At 40.5% G+C, this 26,409-nt stretch overlaps 1 protein-coding gene across 1 annotated transcript in view; it reads left to right on the top strand.

Moving 5' to 3' along the window:
* ca8 (carbonic anhydrase VIII) overlaps window positions 1-26,075 on the top strand; it is a 52,253-nt gene extending 26,178 nt beyond the window's left edge. The window contains exons 7-10 of the mRNA XM_052023387.1: window positions 926-974; window positions 1,085-1,197; window positions 6,018-6,184; window positions 25,229-26,075. Coding sequence (XP_051879347.1) covers window positions 926-974; window positions 1,085-1,197; window positions 6,018-6,152 — 297 coding nt within the window. The 3' untranslated portion in view covers window positions 6,153-6,184; window positions 25,229-26,075. The remainder of the gene's footprint in view (window positions 1-925; window positions 975-1,084; window positions 1,198-6,017; window positions 6,185-25,228) is intronic.
* Window positions 26,076-26,409: the final 334 nt, after the last annotated feature.

Raw genomic sequence — 26,409 nt, 5'->3', positions numbered from 1 at the left:
CCTGTTCTGGTTATTGAGTGGGAGGAAGAGGGAGAACAGATGTGCCTGAAATGGAATAGTCAAGGGCGCTTTCAACAATGATAGAGGGGAGTCTAAGGATGAGTTAAATGGAAGACCTATTAGAAGTGCTGGTGTGGAAGGTGGCATTGTGGACCAGATGCAATAGAGATAGAGACATTGGCAGAATGGATCTCCTCGTATGAAACAGGGTGGGTGAACACGTATAACTGTGGAAATCAGAGCTTGTGGTAGATGCTAGGTGCTAAACTAACTCCTAAATTGGTATTGGATATTTAAGCAAGGGAACTGGAACTGGACCTCAGACACTTCCCATCTTCTGTCTGTGGACCTCAGTGAGATAGAGGTGGGGGAAGGTCTTGGCAACTGAACTATCTAGTCACATATCCTGTGTGCAATTTCTCTCAAGACCACACATGAAAGATAATTGAACTGTATCTCAGATGGAATTGACATCTTTAAGAGAGCAAGAAGAGATGCAAATTAATTGGAAAGAATCCATTATAGGAATTGGGCAGCAATATTGGAACAAATTGTATAGATGAATTTTTAAAGTAAATTTTGTTCACAGAGGGGAAAATTCTTAGATTATTTGGATTGGCTTCCAAATGTTGCTTGTGAATTGTGAACTCTTGTTAAAATGGTTATATTAGCTTGAGCTAAGATTATGACTGATACAAAACTGTTACTTAGGAGGTCATTCTGTTTCACTTTGTAAAATTTGGTTCCATTGACTTCACTGGAATTGAATTTAGAAAGTGGATCGGAGCACCTGAATCCTTGCCTCATAGTGTATTTATTGCTACCAACTGTGGATGAATTTCTAGGAGTATATTTTCATTTTAACTGCTGTGTGAATTTTGTCCAAATGACAATGTGTAATTTTCATTTTTGGCTATGTTTTTAGGGAAAATTGAAAACCATTCCATGTTTTAATCCTAACACACTACTTCCTGGTAAGTTCTTATTTATAATACTTAAAATATAATTCAAAGTAATAAAGCATCAAGCGAGGCAGTTTGCACAAAGAATGTCTCCAATTTCTCATATTTTGTAAATGTTTTAGATCCGCTCCTTCGAGACTACTGGGTATATGAAGGCTCTCTAACCATCCCTCCATGCAGTGAAAACGTGACCTGGATACTATTCCGATACCCTTTAACAATCTCTCAGCTGCAGGTATAAAATGAAGCACAAAATCTGCCTTTCTTGAGCTTTATCTTTTAAGTAAAGGTTACAGCCTTAGGAGTCTACCACCTGCATGGATTCAAAGCAAATGTCAAAGATGAAATGGTTGACTTGTATCACTTATTTTTTCAACTGCAGCTATGTGATCATTGGGATCAAACAAAAAAAAATCATGTGTTTTCCACTTTAGTTCAGCTGGTAGATGTCATTGTTTGAAGCTGTGTAATGAGGCAAATTGTCTATTTAGCCTCAATTTTAGATAGAAGTTAGAAATATGGCTATTAAATTTTAACCATCTATGACTGAATTGAATTATTATTCAAATTATCTTAATTTAATGCAAGTACTTCATCCTGTAACATTTAGCAGGATTAGAAAGAATTTTTATTTAATTAACACCTTTTACAACTTCAAGATATTGCTGATGCTTTACAGTCAATGAAATACTTTATAGTTGCTCTTGGAACACAGGAAATTGAGAAACCACTCTTGTGCGGAACAAGACACCATTAGCACCTATGAGATTGACCAGCTAATGTTTTATTGATGTTAGTTTGCCAAACCGTCGGGGAATAATGCTTGTTTTTTGTTTGAACAATACAATGGGATATTTTTATCTCACCTGGCAAGGATAGACTTTTAAATAAAATTTGAGTTGTGAATTTTGATGGCTTTCATTGAAAACATTGACAATAATGAGCTTCGAAATCCAACAGAACAAAAAGTGAATTGCGAATACATTCTTCCATCAACCTTGTGTATGTCAGTGAATTTGGCATTGAACCCACAAAATTTCATTGGTGAAGGCTGTGCTAGCCCTTATCCCAAAGACATTGAAAATTAATTTCACTCATCCCTCTCTTATAAATTTCTTGTTTAGTATATCACAGTATTTTAATTCCATGCCAACCAAAAATGTTTGTATTCAGGTCAGTTTTTGGCTCAAAACATCTTTTAACTTTTCATGAGCTATATATTGATTAATTACACTCCTCAAGTATTTGGTCCTATTCAATACATTGGGCCAGGTTGCTCTGACTGCTGACTGATGGTTTTATAGCTCAAAAGTATGGAATGTGTTAGATGCAGGCACATCTTGACTCCTTGCTCCACTCCATGACTTACTGGGTTGAGGGTTGGATATATTTCCTCTCTGGTTCCTCGCCTTGCATAAACTATAGCTGGTGAATTCATTCATTCATTAAAAGTAAGTTTATTTTTGTTTCTATCACTGTGTATTCTTTTAAATAACAGTAGCTTAATGCTTGCATGTTTTTTTTGTAGTTTTTAATTTCAATTATTTAAATAAATTTTAACTGTTTTTAAGCATCTTATGATCATTGACATCAGAAAACAGGCCATTGACAGCAGAGGTAGTCAGGGCAATACTGGGGACAGGATCTTAGAACATGTCACCAGCTTCAGACTGTTCTGCTCACAGGACAGCTGCAAAATTAAAGCCTTGGCAGATTTGTAGCCATAAAGATATTGTGCAGTTGGAGGGATAGCCTGGGGGTGGGTCAGTGTGGCTGGGAGGTCGGCTCAAAAACTATCCACCCATTATCATGCAGTCAAACCTTCCTTTTTGGAAAGATATTATGGTAGTAACCTAGGTATGTTCCCTATGAAGCAATCTCAATTTTAAGCATGTTTGGATTAAGCAAAAATAAATCCAAGCAATAAATTCCATGTTTTTATGAAAATCGTGAAAAGGGATCTTAAGTACTGGTTTATTATTGTCACGTGTAGCGAGATGCAGTAAAAAGCTTTTCTTTGCATGCCATCCAAACAGATCATTCCATACACAAGTACATCAAGGTAGTACAAAAAGGAAACAAAGAATGCAGAATATAGTGTTACAGTTACAGAGAAGGTGCAGTGCAGGTAGACAAATAAAGTGCAAGGGCCATGACTAGATTGAGAGATCAAGAGTTCATTTTTATAGTGAGAGGTCCAATCAAGAGTCTTATAACAGTGGGGGAGAAGCTGTCCTTGAGTGTGGTGGTACATGTTCTCAAGCTTTTGTATCTTCTGCCCGATGGGAGGGGTCTTTGCGGGAAGTGTGGACAGACAATGGAGTGGAGGCTGGTTTTCATGATAGACTGGGCTGCGTTTACAACTCCCTGCAATTTCTTGTGGTCTTGGGCAGAGCAGCTGCCATACCAAGTTGTAATGCATCTGTAAAAATTGGTGAGGGTCATCAAGGACTTGCCAAATTTCCTGAGCTTTTTGAGGAAGTAGAGTGCTGTTGTGCTGTCTCGGCCATAGCGTCTACATGGCTGGACCAGGGCAAATCGTTGGTGATATTTACACCTAGGAGCTTGAAGCTCTCAACCATCTCCACCTCGGCACCATTGATACAGAAAGGGCGTGTACTCCATTTCACTTTCTGAAGTCAATGACCAGCTCTTTTGTTTTGCTGACATTGAGGGAGACGTTGTTGTCTTGACACCATGTCACAAGAGTCTCTGTCTTGTTCCTGTACTCCATCTCTTTGTTGTTTGAGATTCGTCCCACTGCTGTAATCTGAAAGTTTTTTGTGCTCTAGCAGCTGATCATGTGTAATTAATACAGATAGCAGTTTGTATATTGTATTGTCAGTAAAATACTTTGTAGTAAAATACTGCCTCCAAATAATACAGGTATAAACCATTGGAAATCGAATAATACACAATTCTTGCACAATTTTAATGGCCAACAATAGTTTTGATAGCATCTGCCACAATTCAGACATTTCTGAATTCCCAGAATGTGTTAGGAGGGAATATTTTAACTGTCGGCCAATGTGACCTTCATTGCTGTTTGAGGAAAGAGGTTTAGTTTTATGATTATACGTTTATGTTTTTCTTTGTTCTGTCTAAATGACATCTGATTGGTAAGTCCTCTTTATTTTGAAAGAAGGAATTCATGGGGCATGGTAACACAGTGGTTGCATAACAGGACTAGTAATCCAGAGGCCTGGACTAATGTTGCAAAGACCCAAATTCAAATCCCACCATTTAAATTTAGTTAATAACTAACCTGGAAGATAATAGTATTTGTTTTAGTGATTGTGAAACTACAGGATTATTTTAACAATGCAAATAGTTCACTAATGTCCTTCATAGAAGGAAATCTGACCTTGCCCCAGTCTGGCCTCTTTGTGGCAGTAGATGAATGCATCAATTTGATTAGCTGTCAATTGCCCTTTGGACTGGTTTAGCAAGGCAGTCACGTCAGTGGCACTAAAGCATGGGAATAAAATGATCCCTGTCTTGGACAGCCATCTTCTGTCCCAGCATTCTCCCAGCTATGGAGTGCCTCCAACACCATTTGCCCAATGCACCTCATGTTTAAGGGTGCAAGCCTGCATTCTTCTACTGGTGCTAGCCTCTTTAGTTGCTGAGGAGCATCAGAATCCAACATCAGAAATGGCTGATAGCTTTATTCATGATTATGAGGTCTTTTGGGACGTCGCTGGTTTAAAAGTGTGTGGGCTAATTCTACATTAAGTTCTGAGCCTCTTTCCGCTTCTGACTTATTTCTTGTTGACACATCCATAATTATTATTTGAACAGTTGCCTTTTCCTAGACCTGTTATGCAAATGGATTGTTTTACTTTCACTTTTAATTTGAGGAATTTTCTAGATTTCCTTTTGGTTAGATATTGTCGAAAATTTACTTGGTGCTAATTTTTCTGTTATATACACTACCCATATGATTCTATAATAAAAAAAAAGTGCTGAAGATGCTCAGGCAGTATCTGCAAGGAGAGAACCAGAGTTATCATTTTGGGCCAGTGCCCTATTGTCAGACCTCTGGACAGGTGGGAGTCCATCTGGGACAAAGGAACAAAAGGACCTCAGTACAAATTTACCAATCTCTCAAAGTTGCACATAGGATAGCGAGGCCATAAACAAGCAATCAAACCAAATGCTAGCGTTTATTTCTAGAAGGGTAGATTTGAAATGAGGGAAGTTATGTTGAACCATATTTAGCTACTGTTCTGATTACCATATTATGAAAGGATGAACAGATTAGGTCTCTACTCGAAAGAAAAGGAGGCTGAGGGGTGACCTGACAAAGGTCTTAAAATTATAAAGAGTTTTGTTCGAGTGGATGCAGTGAGAATGTTTCCACTTGTGTGGAAGAGCATGACTAGACATCATCATTGTAAGATAGTCACAAAGAAATCTGATAGAGAATTTGGGAGAAACCTCTTTACCCCAGATGATGAAAATTGACTCATGGAATAGTTGAAGTGAGTAGTACCAATATGTTTAAGGGGCAGCTGGGAAAACACATGAAGAGGAAGAGAATTGAGGGTTATGCTGATAGATTTAGATGGGGAAATATGGGAGGAGGGTTGAGTGGACTAGTTGAGCCAATGGTCCATTTCTGGGATGTAAATCCTATCTAGCCTATGAGGCTGCACACCAAAAGCTACCTAGTGGGATTAGATAGGATAACTTTGGTTTTTAAACTGACCTGGTCATGATGATTCTAATGGCCTCCTATCCCTTGGTTCTTTGATGCTGTCTCTGAATAATCAAGTCAATGGAGGACTTAATGCTGAAGCGACGGTTGTGATACAAGGGCAGATATTGATAAAGTTTGCACATTATATTTGTGCATCCTGAACAACTTGAAACAGTTTGTCACTATACTACTCCAAAGGTACAAGATAGAAAGGATGTTGCTGTAGTAATGATTGGCACACTAAATCAGAATATACTGATGATGTAAAGATATCAATTGCTTAAAATAATTATTTATTAAATGTTTTTTTAAATTTTGCTTGCTTGTGAATCTGATTTTATTTTTCATTCTAGATAGAAGAGTTTAGAAGGGTACGTTCCCACATAAAGGGAGCAGAACTACCTGAAGGATGTGATGGGATTTTAGGAGACAACTTTAGGCCAACCCAGCCTCTCAGTGATCGAATCATCAGAGCTGCATTCCAATAAGAAACAGCAATAATAAACTGAATCAGTTTCAGGTAATCGTAAAACATTTCCACTACAAACATACTTCATTAAATTTGCAATCATAAATATATGCTGGTCTAATAACTAGGTTTATTGAAGCATTTGCAAATCTTTGCACTCTTAGGCATGTTTCCTACAATTGTCTTTAAATTGGGGATCAGTATACTTCTGCTTTTACAATATATGGTTCTTTTCTGAAGCATTAGGAATAAATTGAAATGAAAGAAACATCAGCATCTTTAAACACTTGCGCAAAATTCCTCACTTGTAGCATTAGTGATCCCTTCAGATTTTCATACTAAATTTGTGTCCACAACTTTAAGTTGCGTTAACATTTTATGTAGAACAGATAAATTGCATACTTTTTTTTCTTTGGCTTATGCAGTCCTATGGGATGCTAGTTTTAGAAAGCAGGTTATTAATATCACATTTTCATATCAAGGAAAATGAATAGAAATCCCAATTATTTCAGTTTTCCATTGGGGACATTTGTTCAATAGATTTTTTTAATATAACATTTTGTCAGTTGATAGCAACATGATGAAAACTGAACTGCAATCATTTTGATTTTACAATGAAAAGAAAATAATAATAGAAATCTGAAAATGGAGGTTATAATTTTTTAGCCTGACAAGTATGTGACTTAACCTTTCAGTTTGAAAAACCTTAAACTTCACTGTAAGTTTAAACATTTGCACGTTGGAAGCTTGTGTGTTTTTTGTCTTGATAGGTCATTATGTTGCAGCCACTCCACCTGAACTAGCTCATTTGTGCTTGAAATGCTTTATAGTGTAGAGGAAACTTGAACTATCTTTAATTTATTCTTTCAGTGGGATTTGGGAATTACTGATCAGGAGGAACAATAATTCCAAGATAAGATGAGATATCTTTATTAGTCACATGTACATCAAAACACACAGTGAAATACATCTTTTGCATAGTGATTTTGGGGGGGGGGGCAGCCCACAAGTGTCGCCACGCTTCCGGCGCCAATATAGCATGCCCATAACTTCCTAACCTGTACGCCTTTTGGAATATGGGAGGAAACCGGAGCACCCGGAGGAAACCCACACAGACACGGGGAGAACGTACAAACTCCTTACAGACAGTGGCCGGATTTGAACCCGGGTCGCTGGTGCTGTAAAGCATTATGCTAACCACTATGCTACTGTTCCTAGTTGGTGTGTGACTGAAGAAAACATGATGATGGTATTCCTGTGCACCTGCTACCTTTGTGCATTTAGAAGTTTGAGACTGCATTTATTCTTTAGTTTTAAGATGATTATGGAAAAATATAGGACTGGTCCACAAATTAAAATCCTAAATTGAGGGCATGGCAAATTTTGAAGGCATTAGACAGGAGCTTGTAAAGGTGGATGGGGAGATGCTGTTTGCAGGTAAAAGGATGTCTGGCAATTTGGAGGATTTTAAAAGTGAGGTAGGGAGAGTTCAGGATCAGCATATTCCTGTTAGAGTGAAGGGCAAAGCTGGCAGGATGATGGAACCCTGGTTGATGAGGGATATTGAGGCTCTGGTCAGGAAAAAGGAGTCATGTGTTAGGTATAGGCTGCTGGGATTAAGCTAATCCCTTGAGGTGTATAAGAGATGCAGAAGTGCACTTAAGAGGGAAATCAGTAGAGCAAAAGGAGGACATGAGATAACTTTGGCAGATAAGCTAAAGGAGAATCCTGAGAGATTCTACAAGTATATTAAGAGCAAAAGGGTAACTAGGGAAAGAATAGGCCTCCTTAAGAATCAATGTGGCCATCTATATGTGGAGCCACAGGAGATGGGCGAGGTGTTAAATGAATATTTCTCGTGTGTTTACTGCGGAGAAGCTAAGGAATGAGGGAAATTAATAGTGATGTATTGGAACGTATCCACATTACAACAGAGAAGGTACTGATGGTACTGAGGTATATTAAGGTGGATATCCCTGGGGCCTGATCATGTATTTTGATAAGCTAGGGAAGAAATTATAGAGGCCCTGGCAGAGCTATTTGCATCATCTTTAGCCACTGGTGAGGCTCTGGAAGACTGGAGGGTGGCTAATGTGCCTTTATTTAAGAAGGGCTGCAAGGACAAGCCAGGGATCTACAGGCCAGTAAGCCTAACATCAGTGGTGGGAAAGTTACTGGAGGGAATTCTGAGGGACAGGATCTACTGGCATTTGGAAAGACAAGAACTGATTAGGGATAGTCAGCATGGCTTTGTGTGTGGGAAATTGTCTCAACTTTGAGTTTGTTTGAAGATCGACAAGGCAGGGTGGGAGATGTTGTCTGGACAGTCTTTAGCAAGACACTTGACAAGGTCCTGCGTAGTAGGCTAGTCTGGAAGGTTGGATCATGTGGGATCCATGGTGAGTGAGCCAACTGGATACAAAATTGATTTGGTGGAAGGAAATGGAGGATGGTAGCAGAGTGTTGTTACTTAGATCGGAGCCCAGTGACCAGTTATGTGCCACAGGGATTGGTGCTAGGTTCATTGTTGTTTGTCATCTATATTAATGATTTGGATGACGATGTTGTTAATGTGGTTAGTAAGTTTGTGGATGACATCAAAATTGGTGGTGGTGTGGACAGAGAAAGCGGTTATCTAAGATTACAACAAGACGTAGATGAACTGGGGAAGTGGACCAAGAAATGGTAGATAGAATTTAACTCAGACAAATGTGTGGTGTTGCATTTTGCTAAGTTAAACCAGAGCAGGACTTGCACAGTAAATGGTAGGGCCCTGGAAAATGTTGTAGAACAGAGAGACCTAAGGATACAGGTACATGGTTCCCTGAAAGTGGCGACACAGGTAGAAGAGACAAAGAAGGTGTTTGGCATGCCTACCTTTGTTGGTTGGGGCATTGAGTACAGGAGTTGGGATGTCATGTTACAGTTGTGCAAAATGTTGGTGAGACCGCATTTGAAGTATTATGTGCAGTTCTGGTTGCCCAACTATAGGAAAGATTTCATTAAATTAGAAAGGGTGGGGAAAAAAAGATTCGAGAAGATTTTACTGGGACTGGAGGGCTTGAGTTATAAGGAGAGGCTGGATAGATGAGAATTTTTTTTCCCCTGGAGGATAGGAGGCTAAGGAGTGACCTTATAGATGTACGTAAGATAATAAGGGGCGGAGATAAGGTGGATGGTCACAATCTTTTTCCCAGAGTAGGGGAGTCTAAAACTAAGACACAGATTTAAGGTGAGAGGGGAAAGATTTAAACAGGACCTGAGGGGGCAACTTTCACACAGAAGCTGACAAGTAAATGGATGAAGCTGTAAAGGTGGATAAAATTACAATGTTAAAAAGAAATCTGGACAAGTACATGGATGGAAAAGTTTTAGAGGGATATAGGCCAAATGCAGGCAAATGGGACAAGCTTGAATAGACATCTTGGTCGGTGTGGACGAGTTAGGCCGAATGGTATGTTTATGTGCTGTATAACTTTATGACTATCACTCTTTGTATATTTGAAGATGCTATGTATTACATTTCTATGTGTCCTCTACTTGTGATGCATTTTAAACATTCCAAACTTTTTTGACAATCTGTGAAGAGCAGTAAAAATATAGAGCTGATTAGTTGTGCATTAGAGTTTTGAATTAGTTCACATGATATGGCAAGCTGTGAACACTTTGCATCAGTTATTGTAAACGACAAGATTTATAAATGCCAGGCAGAACAGAGATCTTAGTGTGGAAACATACAAGACTAACTTTTTCAACAGGTGTACTGATTGGATTCCTTTCATGTTGTCCTATTCTGATTCTATTTGTTTCATGTGGGGAATGGGCTGGCTTCCACACACTCAACTGATGATTAGTGCCTTAATGGCGTGTGTGTGTGTGGTGGGGTGGTTACAAATTGTATTTGGCTGCCATCAAGTCAGAGTTTGAGTCTACTTTCTGGCCCTGTCAACCCATTAAAAATAGCCTCTGGTAGTTCCTGTAAGAACCCTGAAGTAGGTCACAGGATTCAAGTTTACATATTGGCCTCTTGCCTGGAATAGAAAGGAGCTTCAGTCGTTGATCTCATGATTACCCATTTCTTTTTATTTCCACATTGCACCTAGGCTGAAGAGCTCTTTTATGTAACATCCTTAAAATGCCATGGATCCTCTTCTAACCCTTCTCCCTCAATCTACTTTTCCTCCATGGCTTAAGGCTTTGATGTTGGCTCTTGACCATTGAAATCTCAAAGTGGTGAAGGAACACTTGGGGTGTTGAGAACCTACGAGTCCATACATTAGGAGCATACAGAAGCCATGCTTAAAACGGCAGAAGGAGCAGACCTCCTCACGAACTATTCACTTGGCTATCCTGTCAGGCACCACCTGCCCCATATGTTGGCAGAGTTTGTGGATTTTACATTGGCTTCAGAACCCAATAAGCAAGAAGACCATAAGACGTAGGAACAGAATTAGGCCATTCTGCCTATTGAGTTTGCTTCACCATTCAATCCTGGCTGATTTATCTTTCCCCCTCAACCCCCTACTTCTGCCTTCTCCCTGTAACCTTTGACACCCTTACTTATCAAGAATCTGTCAACCTCTGCTTTAAATATACCCAATGACTTGCCCTCCATGGCCATCTGTGACAATGAATTCCACAGATTCACTGCCCTTTGGCAAAAGAAATTCCTCCTCATCTCTGTTCTAAAGGGACATCCTTCTATTCTGAGGCTGTGCCCTCTGATCCTAGACTCTCCCAGTACATAGAACATAGAACAGTACAGCACAGAACAGGCCCTTCAGCTCACAATGTTGTACTGACATAGCTAATCCCTTCTACCTACAGAATGTCCATATCCCTCCATTTTCCTCTCATTCATGTGCCCTTCAAGCCCCTCTTAAAAGCCACCAATGAATTTGCCTCCACCACCCCATCAGGCAACGCATTCCAGGCATCCACCACTCTCTGAGTAAAAAAACGTACCCCTGATGTCTATTCTGAACCTACCCCCCTCACCTTAAATGCATGCCCTCTGGTATCGGATCACTCAATAATGGGAAAAAGATATTGCTTGGCTACCCTATCTATGCCCCTCATAATTTTATACCCTTCAGCTTCCGCCGCTCCAGAGAAAAGAGCCCAAGTTTATCCAGCCTCTCCTGATAGCACATGCCCTCTAATCCAGGCAGCATCCTAGTAAACCTCCTCTATACCCTCTCTAAAGTCTAGTGAGGTGACCAGAATTGCATGCAATACTCTAAATGCAGCCTAACCGGAGTTCTATAGAGATGCATCATAACTTCTTGACTCCTGTACTCAATATCTCGATTAATGAAAGCAAGCATTCCATAAGCTGCCTTTACCACCCTATCTATCTGTGTAGCCACTTTCAGTGAGCCATGGATTTGCACTCCAAGGTCTCTCTGCTCTTCAACACTGTTAAGGGTCTTGCCCATTAGAGTGTACTGCCTCTTGACATTAGTCCCACCAAGGTGCAACACCTCACATTTATTCAGGTTAAACTCCATCTGCCATTTACCTGCCCACATCTGCAGCTGATCTATATCACACTGTATTCGTCGCCAGTCTTCCACACTATTCACAGCTCCACCAATCTTGGTATCGTCTGCAAACTTACTAACCCCCCATCAACATACTCATCCAGGTTATTTATGTACATTACAAACAGCCGTGGTCCCAGTACAGATCCCTGTGGAACACCACTACTCACAGGCCCCCAGCCTGAATAAGTCCCTTCAACCACCACCCTCTTGTCTTCTATGGGCAAGCTAGTTCTGGATCCACACAGCCAATTCTCCACTGACCCTATGCATTCGAACTTTCTTGATTAACCAGTGATGTAGGACCTTGTCAGATGCCTTACTGAAGTCCATATAGATGACATCCACAGCTCTACCTTCATCAATCTCTCTCATCACCTTGTCAAAAAAACTCAACCAGGTTAGTAAGACACAACTTGCCCCACACAAAACCGTGCTGGCTTTCCCTAATCAAGCCATTGGATTCCAGATGCTCATATATCCCATCTTGAAGAATTTTCTCCAGCAATCTCCCTACAACTGACGTGAGACTCACCAGTCTATAGTTCCCAGGATTTTCCCTTGTTCCTTTCTTAAATAGAGGAACAACATTAGCCACTTGCCAGTCCTCCAGGACCTCACCTGTGGTCAAAGAGGATACAAAGATATTGGTCAAGGCCCCAGCAATTTCCTCTCTCACCTCCCTCAGTAACCTGGGGTATATCCCATTGGGCCCCAGGGACTTATCCACCTTAATATTGTTTAGGAGACCTAGCACTACCTCCTCCTTGACACCTTAATATTGTTTAGGAGACCTAGCACTACCTCCTCCTTGACCTCTAAATGTCCCAACATGTTTACACCCTCAGTTCCAATTTCTGCATCCTGCATGTCCCTTTCCTGGGTAAATACTGAAGAGAAATACTCATTCAGAACCTCATCCACATCTTCTGCATCCAAACATAGATTCCCTTCTTCATCCTTAAGTGGTCCTACCCTTTCCCTTGTTATCCTCTTATTCCTTACGTAGGTATAGACTGTCTTTGGATTCTCCTTAATCCTACTTGCTAAGGACTTTTCATGGCCCCTCCTGGCTTTCCTAATTCCTTTCTTGAGTACATTTCTAGCTTCTTTATAGTCCTCATGTGGTCTGTCTTCCAAAGCTCTATATACTTGTCCTTTTTCTTCTTGTCTAAGTTCATCACTTCTCTGGATATCCAAGCTTCCCTTATTTTGCCATTCATATCCTTCCTTCTAAGTGGGACATACCTATCCTGTACTCTATGTATTTGATCCTTAAACACTTTCCACATATTCGACATGGACTTGCCAGCAAAAATGTGTTCCCAGTACTGGAAACATCCACTCCATGTCCACTCTGTCCAGGCCTTTCAATATTCAGTAGGTTTCAATGAGATCCCCCCTCATCCTCCTTAAACTCCAGTGAGTACAGGCCCAAAGCCATCAAACACTCCTCACATTTTAACCCTTTCATTCTTGGGATCAATGGAAAGTTACCTTTGATTCTGATGGTCTACGTAGAAGAATAGGTTGCAACTGGTTCATTAGTTTGACTGATTCTTCAGCTTCCGGACTATTTTATTTTTGCAGCTTCTAGACTCTAACTCTTGCAATTGTCTTTTTTTGCTGTCCTGTGTTGCATTTTGGAAGGACAAATCAAGGTAGGACATACACAGTAAATGGTAGGGCACTGAGGAGTGCGGAGGAACAAAGGGATCTGGGCGTTCAGATACATAATTCCCTGAAAGTGGTGTCACAGGTAGACAGGGTTGTAAAAAAAAAAGGCTTTTGGCATCCTGGCATTCATAAATCAAAGTATTGAGTGTAGGAGTTGGGATGTTATGGTGAGGTTGTATAAGTCATTGGTGAGGCCAAATTTGGAGTATTGTGTGCAGTTCTGGTCACCTAACTATAGGAATGATATCAGTAAGATTGAAAGAGTGCAGAGGAGATTTACTAGAATGTTGCCGGGTCTTCAGGAGTTGAGTTACAGGGAAAGATTGAATGGGTTAGGACTTCATTCCTTGGACCGTAGAAGAATGAGGGGAGATTTGATAGAGGTTTACAAAATTGAGGGGCATAGACAGAGTTAATACAAGTAGGCCCTTTCCACCTATATTAGGAGAGATAAGTACGAGAGGACATGGCTTTAGGGTGAAAGGAGAAAGGCTTAGGGGGAACATTAGAGGGAACTTCTTCACTCAGAGAGTGGTGGGAGTATGGAACAGGCTGCCATCTGATGTAGTAAATGCATGCTCACTCTTGAGTTTTAAGAATAAATTGGATAGATACATGGATGGGAGAGGTCTGGAGGGTATGGACTGGGTGCAGGTAAGTGGGACTAGCGGAATAACGTTTTGGCACAGACTAGAAGGGTCAAATGGCCTGTCTTCTGTGCTGTAGTGTCCTATGGTTCTAACTGTGCTGTAGTGTCCTATGGTTCTAACTGTGCATATTTCCTTCTAAATTTAAATTACATGGAGAGGTTGTCATCAATGTAGGTTCTGGCTTTTGGCACTGGGCTGTAGGACTAATTTCTGAGCTTTGATGCTCCATGTGATTTCTGCCTCCACCTTATTTGCATCAACTCCTTTGCATCATTGGGGCCTTGACTATAATCTGGACCATGCCCTATTTTCTTGGTGATTCCCATTCATCTTTAGCATATGTGTTGTAATAAATTGTGCACAACTAGGCCAATTTATTTTGTATGTGTATATTGCACATTTACTGTCTCTTTGTGCTCCTTTTGGCATTGCCAAAAGGCCCATTTTAGGCACTTGTCACACCTCCTATGACTGACTGACCCAAAGGAGGGAGTGACAAGTGTCTTGATGGCATTCTTCCTCCTAGAGCACCCTAAGTTCACCAATCTCCTTTTGTGTCCAACATGCCCCATCCAGCACTGATTCTATGAACTTGCCAATCCACACAGTTCTCTGTCACTGCCTCTCTGCATTTCACTTCAAAATGTTCACTCATTTAAGTTAAAGGTGCTGTTCACCCATTAATTTATTGTGGATGATTGCACAGAAATCATTGGTATTAATGAAAACTTGACTGTTTATTCCTCTAATTGAAACCACCTTGCCTACACTTCCATCACCTTTCCCAGTCTGGAGTACATTGAATGTCATTGTCCCTGTATGGCATGTTGGTTTGGCATATTGGTTTGACATCTTGGTCCTTGCATTTGTTCCCTTTCTTTGAGCTTCCTGCTTATACCATAGCTTTTGATGTCTTTTTTCCCACCCTGATGCTTATTTTATATCCTCGTTCTCTAACAGGAAGCCAGCAACATTTTTTAAAAACAAGTTCATTATGATGTCTTCACTGCTTGTCTGCCTGAACCTCTATATTAGTGATTCCAGCCTCTCTTTCAATTCACTTTCTGAGCTTTATTACTCTCTTGTCTTCCTATGCAAACTCCCCAAATAACTTTCAGCTAGTTGATCTTGCTTTCTCTCATGGTCTTGCTCCATTCAACAGTTTAAACTAAAATTGTTGGGGGGTGGGATCTGAGCTGGAGAGACTGGGGAAGAGGTGTTTGGCTCTCATAGAGAAAGCTAGTAGTAGGTATGATAGGCAGGTGATAGAGAAGGGACGTGCTCAGACAGGTTTGAGATGTGTCTATTTTAACGCAAGGAGTATTGTGAACAAGGCGGATGAGCTTAGAGCTTGGATCAATACTTGGAGCTATGATGTGGTGGCCATTACGGAGACTTGGATGGCTCAGGGACTGGAATGGTTGCTTCAAGTGCAGGGTTTTAGATGTTCCAGCAAGGACAGGGAGGGAGGCAAAAGAAATGGGGGAGTGGCACTGTTGATCAGAGATAGTGTCACGGCTGTGGAAAAGGTGGACGTCGTGGAGGGACTGTCTATGGAGTCTCTGTGGGTGGAGGTTAGGAACAGGAAGGGGTCAATAACTTTACTGGGTGTTTTTTTATAGGCCCACCAATAGTAACAGGGATATTGAGGAGCAGATAGGGAAGCAGATCCTAGAAAGGTGTGAGAATAACAGAGTTGTTGTGATGGGGGATTTTAATTTCCCAAATATCGATTGGCATCTCCAGACAGTGAGGGGTTTAGATGGGGAGGAGTTTGTTAAGGGTGTTCAGGAAGGATTCTTGACAGAATATGTAGATAGGCCTACAAGAGGAGAGGCTGTGTTTGATTTGGTTTTGGAAAATGAACCTGGTCAGGTGTCAGATCTCTCAGTGGGTGAACATTTTGGTGATAGTGATCATAATTCCTTTACGTTAGCACTGGAGAGAGATAGGAACAGACAGACTAGAAAGGCGCTTACTTGGAGTAAAGGGAATTATGAGGCTCTCAGGCAGGAAATTGGAAGTTTAAATTGGGAACAGATGTTCTCAGGGAAAAGTACAGAAGAAATGTGGCAAATATTCAGGGGATATTTGTGTGGAGTTCTGCGTAGGCATGTTCCAATGAGACGGGAGTCACGAGAGGATATAGGAACCGTAGTGTACAAAGGCTATAATAAATCTAGTCAAAGGGAAAAGAAAAGCTTACAAAAGGTACAGAGAGCTAGGTAATGTTAGAGATCTGGAAGAGTATAAGGCAAATAGGAAGGAGCTTAAGAAGGAGATTAGGACAGCCAGAAGGGGGCATGAGAAGGCCTTGGCGGGCAGGATTAAGGAAAACCCCAAGGCATTCTACAAGTATGTGAAAAGCAAGAGGATAAGATGCGAAAGAATAGGACCTATCAAGTGCAGCAGTGGGAAAGTGTGTATGGATCCAGAAGAAATGGCGGAGGTACTTAATGAATACTTTACGTCAGTATTCACTACGGAAAAAGATCTGGGGGATTGTAGTGGGGACTTGCAGTGGGCTGAAAAGCTTGAGCATGTAGATATTAGGAAAGAAGGGGTGCTGAAACCTTTGGAAAGCATCAAGTTGGATAAGTCGCCGGGACTGGATGAGATGTACCCCAGGCTTCCTTGGGAGGCGAGGGAAGAGAATGCGGAGCCTCTGACGATGATCTTTGCATCGTCGATGGAGACGGGAGAGGTTCCGGAAGATTGGAGGGTTGTGGATGTTGTTCCCTTATTCAAGAAAGAGAGTAGGGATAGCCCAGGGAATTATAGACCAGTGAGTCTTACCTCAGTGGTTGGTAAACTGATGGAGAAGATCCTGAGAGGCAGGATTTATGAACATTTGGAGAGGTATAATATGATTAGGAATAGTCAGCATAGCTTTGTCAAGGGCAAGTCCTGCCTTACAAGCCTGATTGAATTTTTTGAGGATGTGACTAAACACATCAATGAAGGAAGAGTAGTAGATGTAGTGTATATGGATTTCAGCAAAGCGTTTGATAAGGTACCCCATGCAAGGCTTATTGAGAAAGTAAGGAGGCATGGGATCCAAGGGGACATTGCAGTGTGGATCCAGAACTGGCTGGCCCACAGAAGGCAAAGAGTGGTTGTTGAAGGGTCGTATTCTGCATGGAGGTTGGTGACCAGTGGTGTACCTCAGGGATCTGTACTGGGACCCTTGCTCTTCGTGATTTTTATAAATGACCTGGATGAGGAAGTGGAGGGGTGGCTTAGTAAGTTTGCGGATGACACAAAGGTTGGGGGTGTTGTGGATAGTTTGGAGGGCTGTCAGAGGTTACAGAGGGATATAGGTAGGATGCAAAGTTGGGCTGAGAAATGGCAGATGGAGTTCAACCCAGATAAGTGTGAAGTGGATCATTTTGGTAGGTCAAATATGATGGCAGAATGTAGTCTTAATGGTAGGACTCTTGGCAGTGTGGAGGATCAAAGGGATCTTGGGGTCCGAGTCCATAGGACGCTCAAAGTGGCTGCGCAGGTTGTCTCTGTGGTTAAGAAGGCATATGGTGTATTGTCCTTCATCAATCGGGGAATTGAATTTAAGAGCTGAGAGGTATTGTTGCAGCTATATAGGTCCCTGGTCAGACCCCACTTGGAGTATTGTGCTCAGTTCTGGTCACCTCACTACAGGAAGGATGTGGAAGCCATAGAAAGGGTGCAGAGCAGATTTACAAGGATGCTGCCTGGAATGCGGAGCATGTCTTATGAAAGCAGGTTGAGGGAACTCGGCCTTTTCTCCTTGGAGATATGGAGGACGAGGGGGGACCTGATAGAGGTATATAAGATGATGAGAGGCATTGATCGAGTAGATAGTCAGAGGCTTTTCCCCAGGGCTGAAATGGTGGCCACAAGAGGACATAGGTTTAAGGTGCTGGGGAGTAGATATAGAGGAGATGTCAGGGGTAAGTTTTTTTTACTCGGAGAGTGGTGAGTGCATGGAATGGGCTGCCGGCAACGGTGGTGGAGGCGGATACGATAGGGTCTTTTAAGAGACTGTTGGATAGGTACATGGAGCTAAGAAAAATAGAGGACTATGGGTTAAGCCTAGTAATTTCTAGGGTAGGGACATGTTCGGCACAGCTTTGTGGGCTGAAAGGCCTGAATTGTGTTGTAGTTTTTCTATGTTTCTATCACAATCACAGGTCTGTTTTTCATTTCATTCTGTCACTCTCTTCCCTCCTTTTCCCACCCTATGTCCATCACCGAGTTCCTCTCCTGCCTGCTAATCCCTTCCATGCATGTCTGCCCTGAAATAAAAATTCTCCCGATTTGCTTACATCTGCCCCGTAATTCATTCCCCTAAACATCTCAGCTACAGATGTACTTGACTCCATCCTTACCTCCACCTTTTGATGTCATTACTATGATTCAACCTGGCCAGTCTCCCCGGGACTGTCCTTACTGCATTCTTGCATCTAAAGGTGTGCATATGTGAATTTAATGTTGAGTAAGAATATCGTCTTACTGCTGGAGGAGTAAGAGTTACTTGTCCATGATTTCTTTTTATGTGAGGTGTTTGTTCGACATCAACTCCCAGACGGGCTTCACAGAGCATTCAAGGGAGTCCAAGACAACTGGAAACCAGGCTCTGCATCGTGGACTTCACCACAAGCACAAACGTGGACTTCACCACAAGCAGAGACATGAATGAACACCTATTGACTCAGGCATATGTGGTCTGGTCGGCTGCTGCCATCTGAGCCCCTTTCCTTCATCCACCTCTCTTGTCAGCTTCAATCCTTCCCACCCTGAAATCTGCTCTCCTTCAGTACCCTGATCTCTCTTCACCCCCCCCCCCCACCCTGTCTTGCACCCTACCACATGCACATTTGGTTTTTTTTCCCTCGCTGTCCTTTTGAGGTGTATGTTCTTCTCCCTTTCCCTTTTAATTGTCCACTCTACCTACTTCTGTCCCTCAAGTCGGTGAGCAGCATAAAACGTAGTAATTTTAAATAAACCTTGCCTAATGAAAATAGGAAAATGTTCTTTTCGACTATATATTTTTATCTAAAAAGGAGTGAAATAAATAGTTCAGCATAACTTGCGTACAAAGCTGTCAAAGTGATTGGACTGAAGTTCAGTCAGAGCTTGGAGGTAAAGCAGCTCCACCTAGTGTTGGAACAACTGAAAAGTAATCGCATGCTTAAGACAATTTTCTTAAGTACTTTCTTGGAATTAAGGATGATTTACTTCCACTGCAGTTTTTATGGGATCTGAGGTAACTGGTATTGTAGGAACTGCAGATTAGCCCACTGAGGGGGCAGGAGGTGTTTCATGGGGCAGGTGGACGGAAGTTTGTGAAGTAGTGAGTTCGTTTTGTTATTTACATAGGGCTTCTGTGTATGGACTCCAGTTTCACAATACCATCCCAAATGCTTCTCTTCCACTTTTTGAGTGGTCATGGGCCAGTGATTCCTAAGCGTCATTGGGGATGTTGCAAGTTTTCTATGAAAATTGGAGCATATCCTTGAATCCTTTTTTTACCCGTCTGCCTGCCCAGTAATTACTTCCTATGACAGGTTGGAATAGAATCTGATTCAGGAATCTGTTCACAAGAGTTGCAATAATGTGGCTTGCCCAGAACACTGAGTGGAACTGGGTCTCACCTCTGGGGACTTGGGCCTGGGACAGGAATCAATTTGCTTATCCTTCCAGTAAATCTAGAGGATTTTGCAGCATTGATAGAAGACAACTCCACTGTGGTGCTCTTGACTGTGTGGGTCCAGATTTCATTATCGTACCCCTGTCTAAGTCTTGAGCTCGCACTTAGTCCTTGCTGGATGGTGCCCTCATTTTGTTCAATCCCATCACTTTCTCTGGCTCAATCCTTAATCAAAATATCAACCATCTTCTATTGTTTAAAGTAGGATGGCTTTATTTCATCTCTATTTCCTCTGCTCCCCTCCATTTCTCCTAACTTTAAACTTGTTACTTGCCTCTAAACTGGGAAACCTTTTTTGCAATTAAAATCAGTTTGTTTGCTGATGCACAGTTATAGTTTGCATAAAGTAGTCTGAAAACTACTAAAGGTGTAAATATGCTACATAAATCAGGAGATGGTGGGTAGCAATGCCCCTTTGAGGAATAACTTGCTTTATAAGTATGAATTGCACTTTGGACTAGTTGAAAAAGGGTCTTGGCCATGGTACTTCAACAAAAACTGAAGTCCTGAACTTTCATTCATTGCTGACAAAAAAAAAGGCAGGCAAAAATGATGTTGGAGTAGAGTCAGAAAGAATGGGCCAGATACAAATTTTCAAATGCTCGCAAAAGAGAGAGATGTAGAGTCTGAAATGGAGTTTTAATATGTAGGGCTGACATGAGCAGGAAAGAATGTGGAAACCTGGGCATATTTGCTTGGATCTTCTGGTGAAATGGCTGATCTTGCCATTTGCCTTTCTTCAAAGACTATTCTTACCTGTAGAAGGTTTTCCAATTGAGATGAATGGGTCCACTGGACTTTAGCAGGCACATTTCCCACCCAAGTGCTGACAAATCTATTTAGATTTGTGCTCCCTCATTTGATTCTATGGGGTGCCCAGTGGTGTAGTGCATTTATCCCAAGATCAGAAATTTACTGAGCAGAGGTTTGGGACAAGTGGAAGTGCTGGCTTTTAATTGTTAGACCCAGTCAATTATGATGTAACACTACAATTTACAGAAGTTCAGTAATTATAATAGAGAATAATGTTGAGGCTATAAGTGCTTATCATGATTATAGAGATCTTTGAATTTTGCCATTTGTTAGAGCAAATGCACACGTGGAAGCCAGTAATTTTCTGGACATGGCCTGCTGCACTTCATGATGCACAATAATAGCTCTAGGCAATAGACCCAGCACCGAAATTAGTGCAAAGGTGTGAACATGAGATTCTTGTCCAATTATTTCTCACTTGAGAAAAACGTTAGATTCAGGAGTAAATGAATGAATTAAAGTGTGATAGTTGGTAATTATCAGCAAATACCCTCTTGTGGCCATAAACATTTTAATTTTTTTAATGCTAATGTTTCATTCCTTCGGTAGATAATTGCTATTGGAGCATTATCTGCCTCCACCTTCTTTGCATCCCAACTTTCAAAGTGTTTATTTGGCTTTCTGCAGCCAATTTTTAAATGTTTCCTTTTTGTGCTTTCTCATATTTCTGTCAAGAAGCTCCAATGTTTGCTTGTACCCAGTGATGCAGGCCTGCCACTCCTGATTCCAGAAAGAATTTCTTAAATTACCATTTTGTGCTCCATTGTGTTGCTGGGTTGGGGAAATAATACTGGCTTTCCCACAGTGGCCTCCAATTAGATTGTTCATTGGGCCCCAGTGATGTTATTGCAGTCTAGATTGCATGTGTAATGAAGTCACCTGCTCTGCACACTGCCAGATTGTGACATCATCTGCCCAGCTCTAGCAGATCTGCTGAATTTGTTGACAGTAGCTGTACAGCTGTCATCTTAAAGTGCCGCTTGATCTTGCCCCTGTTACAGTATTCTAGGATCTGTCTTAGCAGGATCCTTCTCCACTACCACTGTGCCCAGTAACAGGATCACTTAATCTGCTTTCTAGATGGCTGGATTTTAGAAAATTGTGTGTGTGGGGGGGGGGGGGGGGGGGAAATCACATTCTAAAGTGTAATAACTTTGGAGGCTGCCGATTAACCAGGCAAAAGCTAGGAATCGTGGAATTAAATTTGTAAAGTAACTGTAATACATTACATTAATAAAAGGAAGTTTGATTTATTCTTGTATTAAATTTGTACCTCCGGATAATAGCTCTCCTAGAGTTATCATTCATTATGTTGGTCACATTGTGTTTGTCAGATCAACTGGTATAAAAATACATACATTTTAATAACCTTAACAGATCTTATTCTTCTTTTGAAGTTGATGCACAAACAACCCTGTTAATATTGTTGCATGTTTACTTTGTACAGCCATTAAGAATTTTTTATACATCTGTGTTTGACTTCCGGTGACAGCTGCTATGTTAATAGTAATTTTGTTTAATTTCAAAAAGCAAACAACACCAGAACCACATTACAGTCTGTTCTTTCTGGAACATAACTGATAACAAACCTTGTTGGAACTATTTGCTTGCACAGTGCTCAGATTTTGGAATAAAACAAGCACATGTGATGTGTACATGGGCATGGCACTGGATGCCATATGGTTAATTGTCCTGAGTGGATGTTCTGAGTACAATTCACTAAGTGTGCATCATCTCCAAAGTCACACTTTGGACCCTTCCCTGGATTTACTGTATGAGGCATGGATGTGGAGGAAAGGACCATTTTGGGAGCAGTGCCATTAAAGGGAAGAAAAATTGAAGTTCCATGCAAGAACCGTTGAGAACAGGACATTAACAATGTGTAGATTAGTTTATATCAGTTAAGTTTCTGTTAATGCACTGACATTGCTTCCTAAGAAGCTCCATTTCCAGATTTCTTTTAATAAGTAGTTTGCCACCAGGGCAACTATTACTAACTTGCTACTATTGCAGGAAATCGGGGCAGAATTCTTCTTCTTTAACTTATTGCTTCGTCCTCTGCAGGCATAGTCAAGTTCAACCATCTGAGCTATATGAAATACTCAACCGAACAAAGTATTGGTGTCCACTATTTTAAGGGAAAAACTAATATTTATTTTCAATAGGTTAATAGCCACATTATTGGTCTGAGGAAATTCTTGTTAGGTTAACTAGCCACTGATTATGATAGCCAAGAGTCTTTGCAAAATGTACTGCTACACACTAACAATGATCACAGAAACAATATCAATTTGGTGCAATGTTAATATTGATGGATCTGTTTAAATTTCTACTGATAAAGTATAAAGTACTTGATGAAGACGTGGTAATGATTAAATGGGGATCATAGGCACTTTTTTTTTACTAAAGAACAAATGTAGGGGATCTAAATAACCTTCATTACACTTGATATCTAAAGTGTGAGATGAAACAAGAATTCACCAAAACACTTCCATTTAGAAATGCATCTTGCTTTCCTGTCTGAAGTCATAACCAATAAGAGTACTTCATAAAGTATTATTGTGATAAGTTGCTGTGATTTTTTTTTTTTGCTTTGCTAAATTTTAATGTTCATGTTGTAAGTGCTTCATCTCAATTATGTAAAGGCATGCCTTCTACATTTCGGCACCTATTTGCCAAAGCATCAGAGAAGGCATAGATGGGTGGAATGGTAGCTTCCTGTACTGAAACAATGTTATGATTCTGTGATGGACTCATGATGAAATATTAACCTGATAATGCATGACTTGCTAAGTTTTGACCTTCCCTTGGAGGTCAGTCCATTTATTTGCTTCAAGAGTATTCCTTTCTTGCAGTCATCATCACTGCATACTCTACATGCTGGCTGAAAGTTTTAAGTGTAATGAAACTTGCAACGTTGTTGAATGCTTTGTCCATCTGAGCTTAAATGAAATTATCCAACTAATTTGCATGTTCCTTTACACAAGATGTTAATAGGCACTTACAGCTCCAATTGACACACCATACTGACTTAAATATGTATTGCCTTCATTATTATCAATGGGCCATTGTCCTGATTTTCTCCCTGGGATGGGAGCACTATTTCAGGAGCTACAACATTTCAAGATGAAAGCTCATCCCAATCTAAGGATAGTTAAGGTTGTGTCACTGGCAACACTACCCATATTTTGAATAGAAATTAGTCATTCAGTTGATTTCAGTTTTGGTCGCTGCACCTCTTCCACAAACCAGAACGATGCTGCAGCTATATTCTGATCTGTTATGCAGGGTCCAGCGTTGAGAATTTCTCTTGAGTCACAAGTGGCTGGCAAGGAGAGAATAAGGTTGGTAGTTGGTCATGAGTACCTTGAATATTGATTGGATGGTGAGAGAAAAAAAAGTTATTGCAGTAATTTGTTTCCCAGTTGAAAGAGGGCATCATTTTTCAAATTATAAAGATTATTCATAAGGTTTGATTTCACATTCCTCCTTTGCCAATGAAGAACCATGCTTTTGACTGGGGGGAGGGGGGTGGTGGTGTGGGGTGGCGAACAGATGAGATTTAACATTGAAACCTCTGCATCTATACAAACCACATTGTATAGAAGCACCTTTTTTTATGTGGTTTTAACCTTTGGGTGAAATGTATCCACAGAAATATTGCATTTATTTGCAAGATATTTTACCTCATTAAATTGTCCCAAACTTAGTCACATAAAAGCAATCCTTGTATTAAGAGTGAAGTTGTGTTAAGTATCCTGGGTACCAACTGGTGTCCGATACACATGGACATCAGTTTCATCTAATTATACAGCTGAGTGCAGCTTTCCCTTTCCTGTGGTGTCATGAAGCAAGCTTGTTTGTACCATGATTTGCAACTTGTGGATAGGAAGGAAAATTGGCACTTCAGTTTCCCTTGCATGGCATTTTGGCCCTTCCTTTGCTCCCCAAATCCCAGAAGAAAATATTCCCAATCTAATTTTCACATCCTTGATGTTCCAAAGTGGTTTGAAGCTAAGGAACTACTTCTGAACTGAATACACTGGGAAGCCAGCAGCGCACGTGCATATCAAACTAGAAGGTGATTGTGTGGAAAGACAGCTGTTTAGGAAACTTACCAGAGCTGTTTTTGAAGGTGTGCAGAATTCAGGAGCAGGAGTTGTGATATTTGTTATTTTTGTTCCTGTCTCTTATTTTGATCCAGAACTCGCATTAAATATTTGAACCAATTAGAGTTTGATAGATATGCCCTGAAAAAGATATCACCTTTGTCCAAATTTGCTTGTTAATTTGTTCAATGTTCCTTTGTACCATAAACTTGTGATTTCGTTGGATTGAATTGATCTGGTTTAGACAAAATAAATAACAGTTTAACCTATTTCTTGTACTTGATTGTTCTTGTGTTCTTAAAGTCAGAAAGGAAATTAGGAATAATGTGTCTACCTCACTGCTTACATTTCGTGCAAACTTGATAGGACCATGTGATGCACAAACTCTGAATGCTAAATGAGATATGTATGCAGATCATTGTTTCAAATCTAGTTGAATAGCACAGATAAAAATTATTGAATAATTTGTAAGACAAGAATTCTACAGTGGCAGACTCTGCTGATATATTAGAACTGTTTTCTTGTTATTCCATCTGTCTGATCAGTTAAATGAACAGGGTGAGCCCTCCACTAAGGAATTTCTCAAGCATGAATGTGCCATTCTCTTTTAACAGGGTGAAGACAATGAACCCACAGTATCCCACTATATGAGAAATGGATCTTTCTGAAGCTGCTGCTCCTTCAAAATACAAAGCATGTTTTGTGTTGCCTTCTATAATTAATGCAGTCTTGAAAAGCAGCTGTGGCAGTTGGCTTGTTCTCATAGTCCTGTTAAATATTCGAATAAAAAGAGCTGATGCGCAAGAACAAGAGCCCATTTTAGGTGCCCCAAGCTTCATATAATTGTTTTTGTAGACTGTTTATGCATTTGGCTTTTGTAAATGGTTGTTCGTAAATGTGCAAAAATTCTGTCATGTATTTAATATCATTTAATAGTGATGTACTTTCTGAAGTTCCTTATGAGCTTAACATATGGGGTACTTGCTAGCTCTTTGCTGCTTGGGAAAGTAAGACTTTGCAATATAGTAGTACCAAAAGATCAGTTTGCTCTTAGACAATATCGATGTGATTTAAGAGTTATCTGCATGACTGAATAAAATTGTATTGAATGTGAGAAAAGAGAAATTGCCAATCCTTAAAATGATCAAACATTTCAGTAGCCATTTGATTTTACTCTAGTTAATCTGGCTAATACTGACTGTTATTTTAACATTTTCCAACAACCTGTTGTCTAAAGTTTACTGCAAATTGTACCTGGAAGAAAGTGCCATAATCTGTAGTTTGCTTTCAATCAAAACCCATTCCTTTTATGATGAATATGATTGCAATATGATTTTGATTCTGGTATGAGAAAGTAATACCACTTTGAATAAAGTGGTTTGAAACATTTACATATTGAACCATTCTGCACCTGAATATTCCCCTAATTTAGTAATTCCAAAATTGCCCTGCTTTACTGTGTGTGTGTGTGTGTGTGTGTGTGTGTGTGTGTGTGTGTGTGTGTGTGTGTGTGTGTGTGGTGAGGGGGGTGGGTTGGGGGTTTGGACTCCATGAACTTACAGGCATGTGTTTTGAAGTACATGTTGCTGAACTGTGTTAGAGGGGTAAAATTTTCAGAATTTAAATGTAGTGTAATTTAAATTGTATTTTTTAAATGGCAGAGGGACTTCTGCATTATTTAAATGCTTGGCCTCAACTGCATATATTAAGAACACTTGAGTATATTCATTGCACCAAGGACAATCCTTTTAATGTATTTTCATTTGAAGGTATTAGAAGATGTGACAAATGGGAA

Source organism: Pristis pectinata, chromosome 9 (genome assembly GCF_009764475.1).
Source record: "Pristis pectinata isolate sPriPec2 chromosome 9, sPriPec2.1.pri, whole genome shotgun sequence".
Taxonomy (NCBI): domain Eukaryota; kingdom Metazoa; phylum Chordata; class Chondrichthyes; order Rhinopristiformes; family Pristidae; genus Pristis; species Pristis pectinata.
The sequence above is the reverse complement of the archived record's forward strand: the minus strand, read 5'-3'. Positions and strand labels throughout refer to the sequence as shown.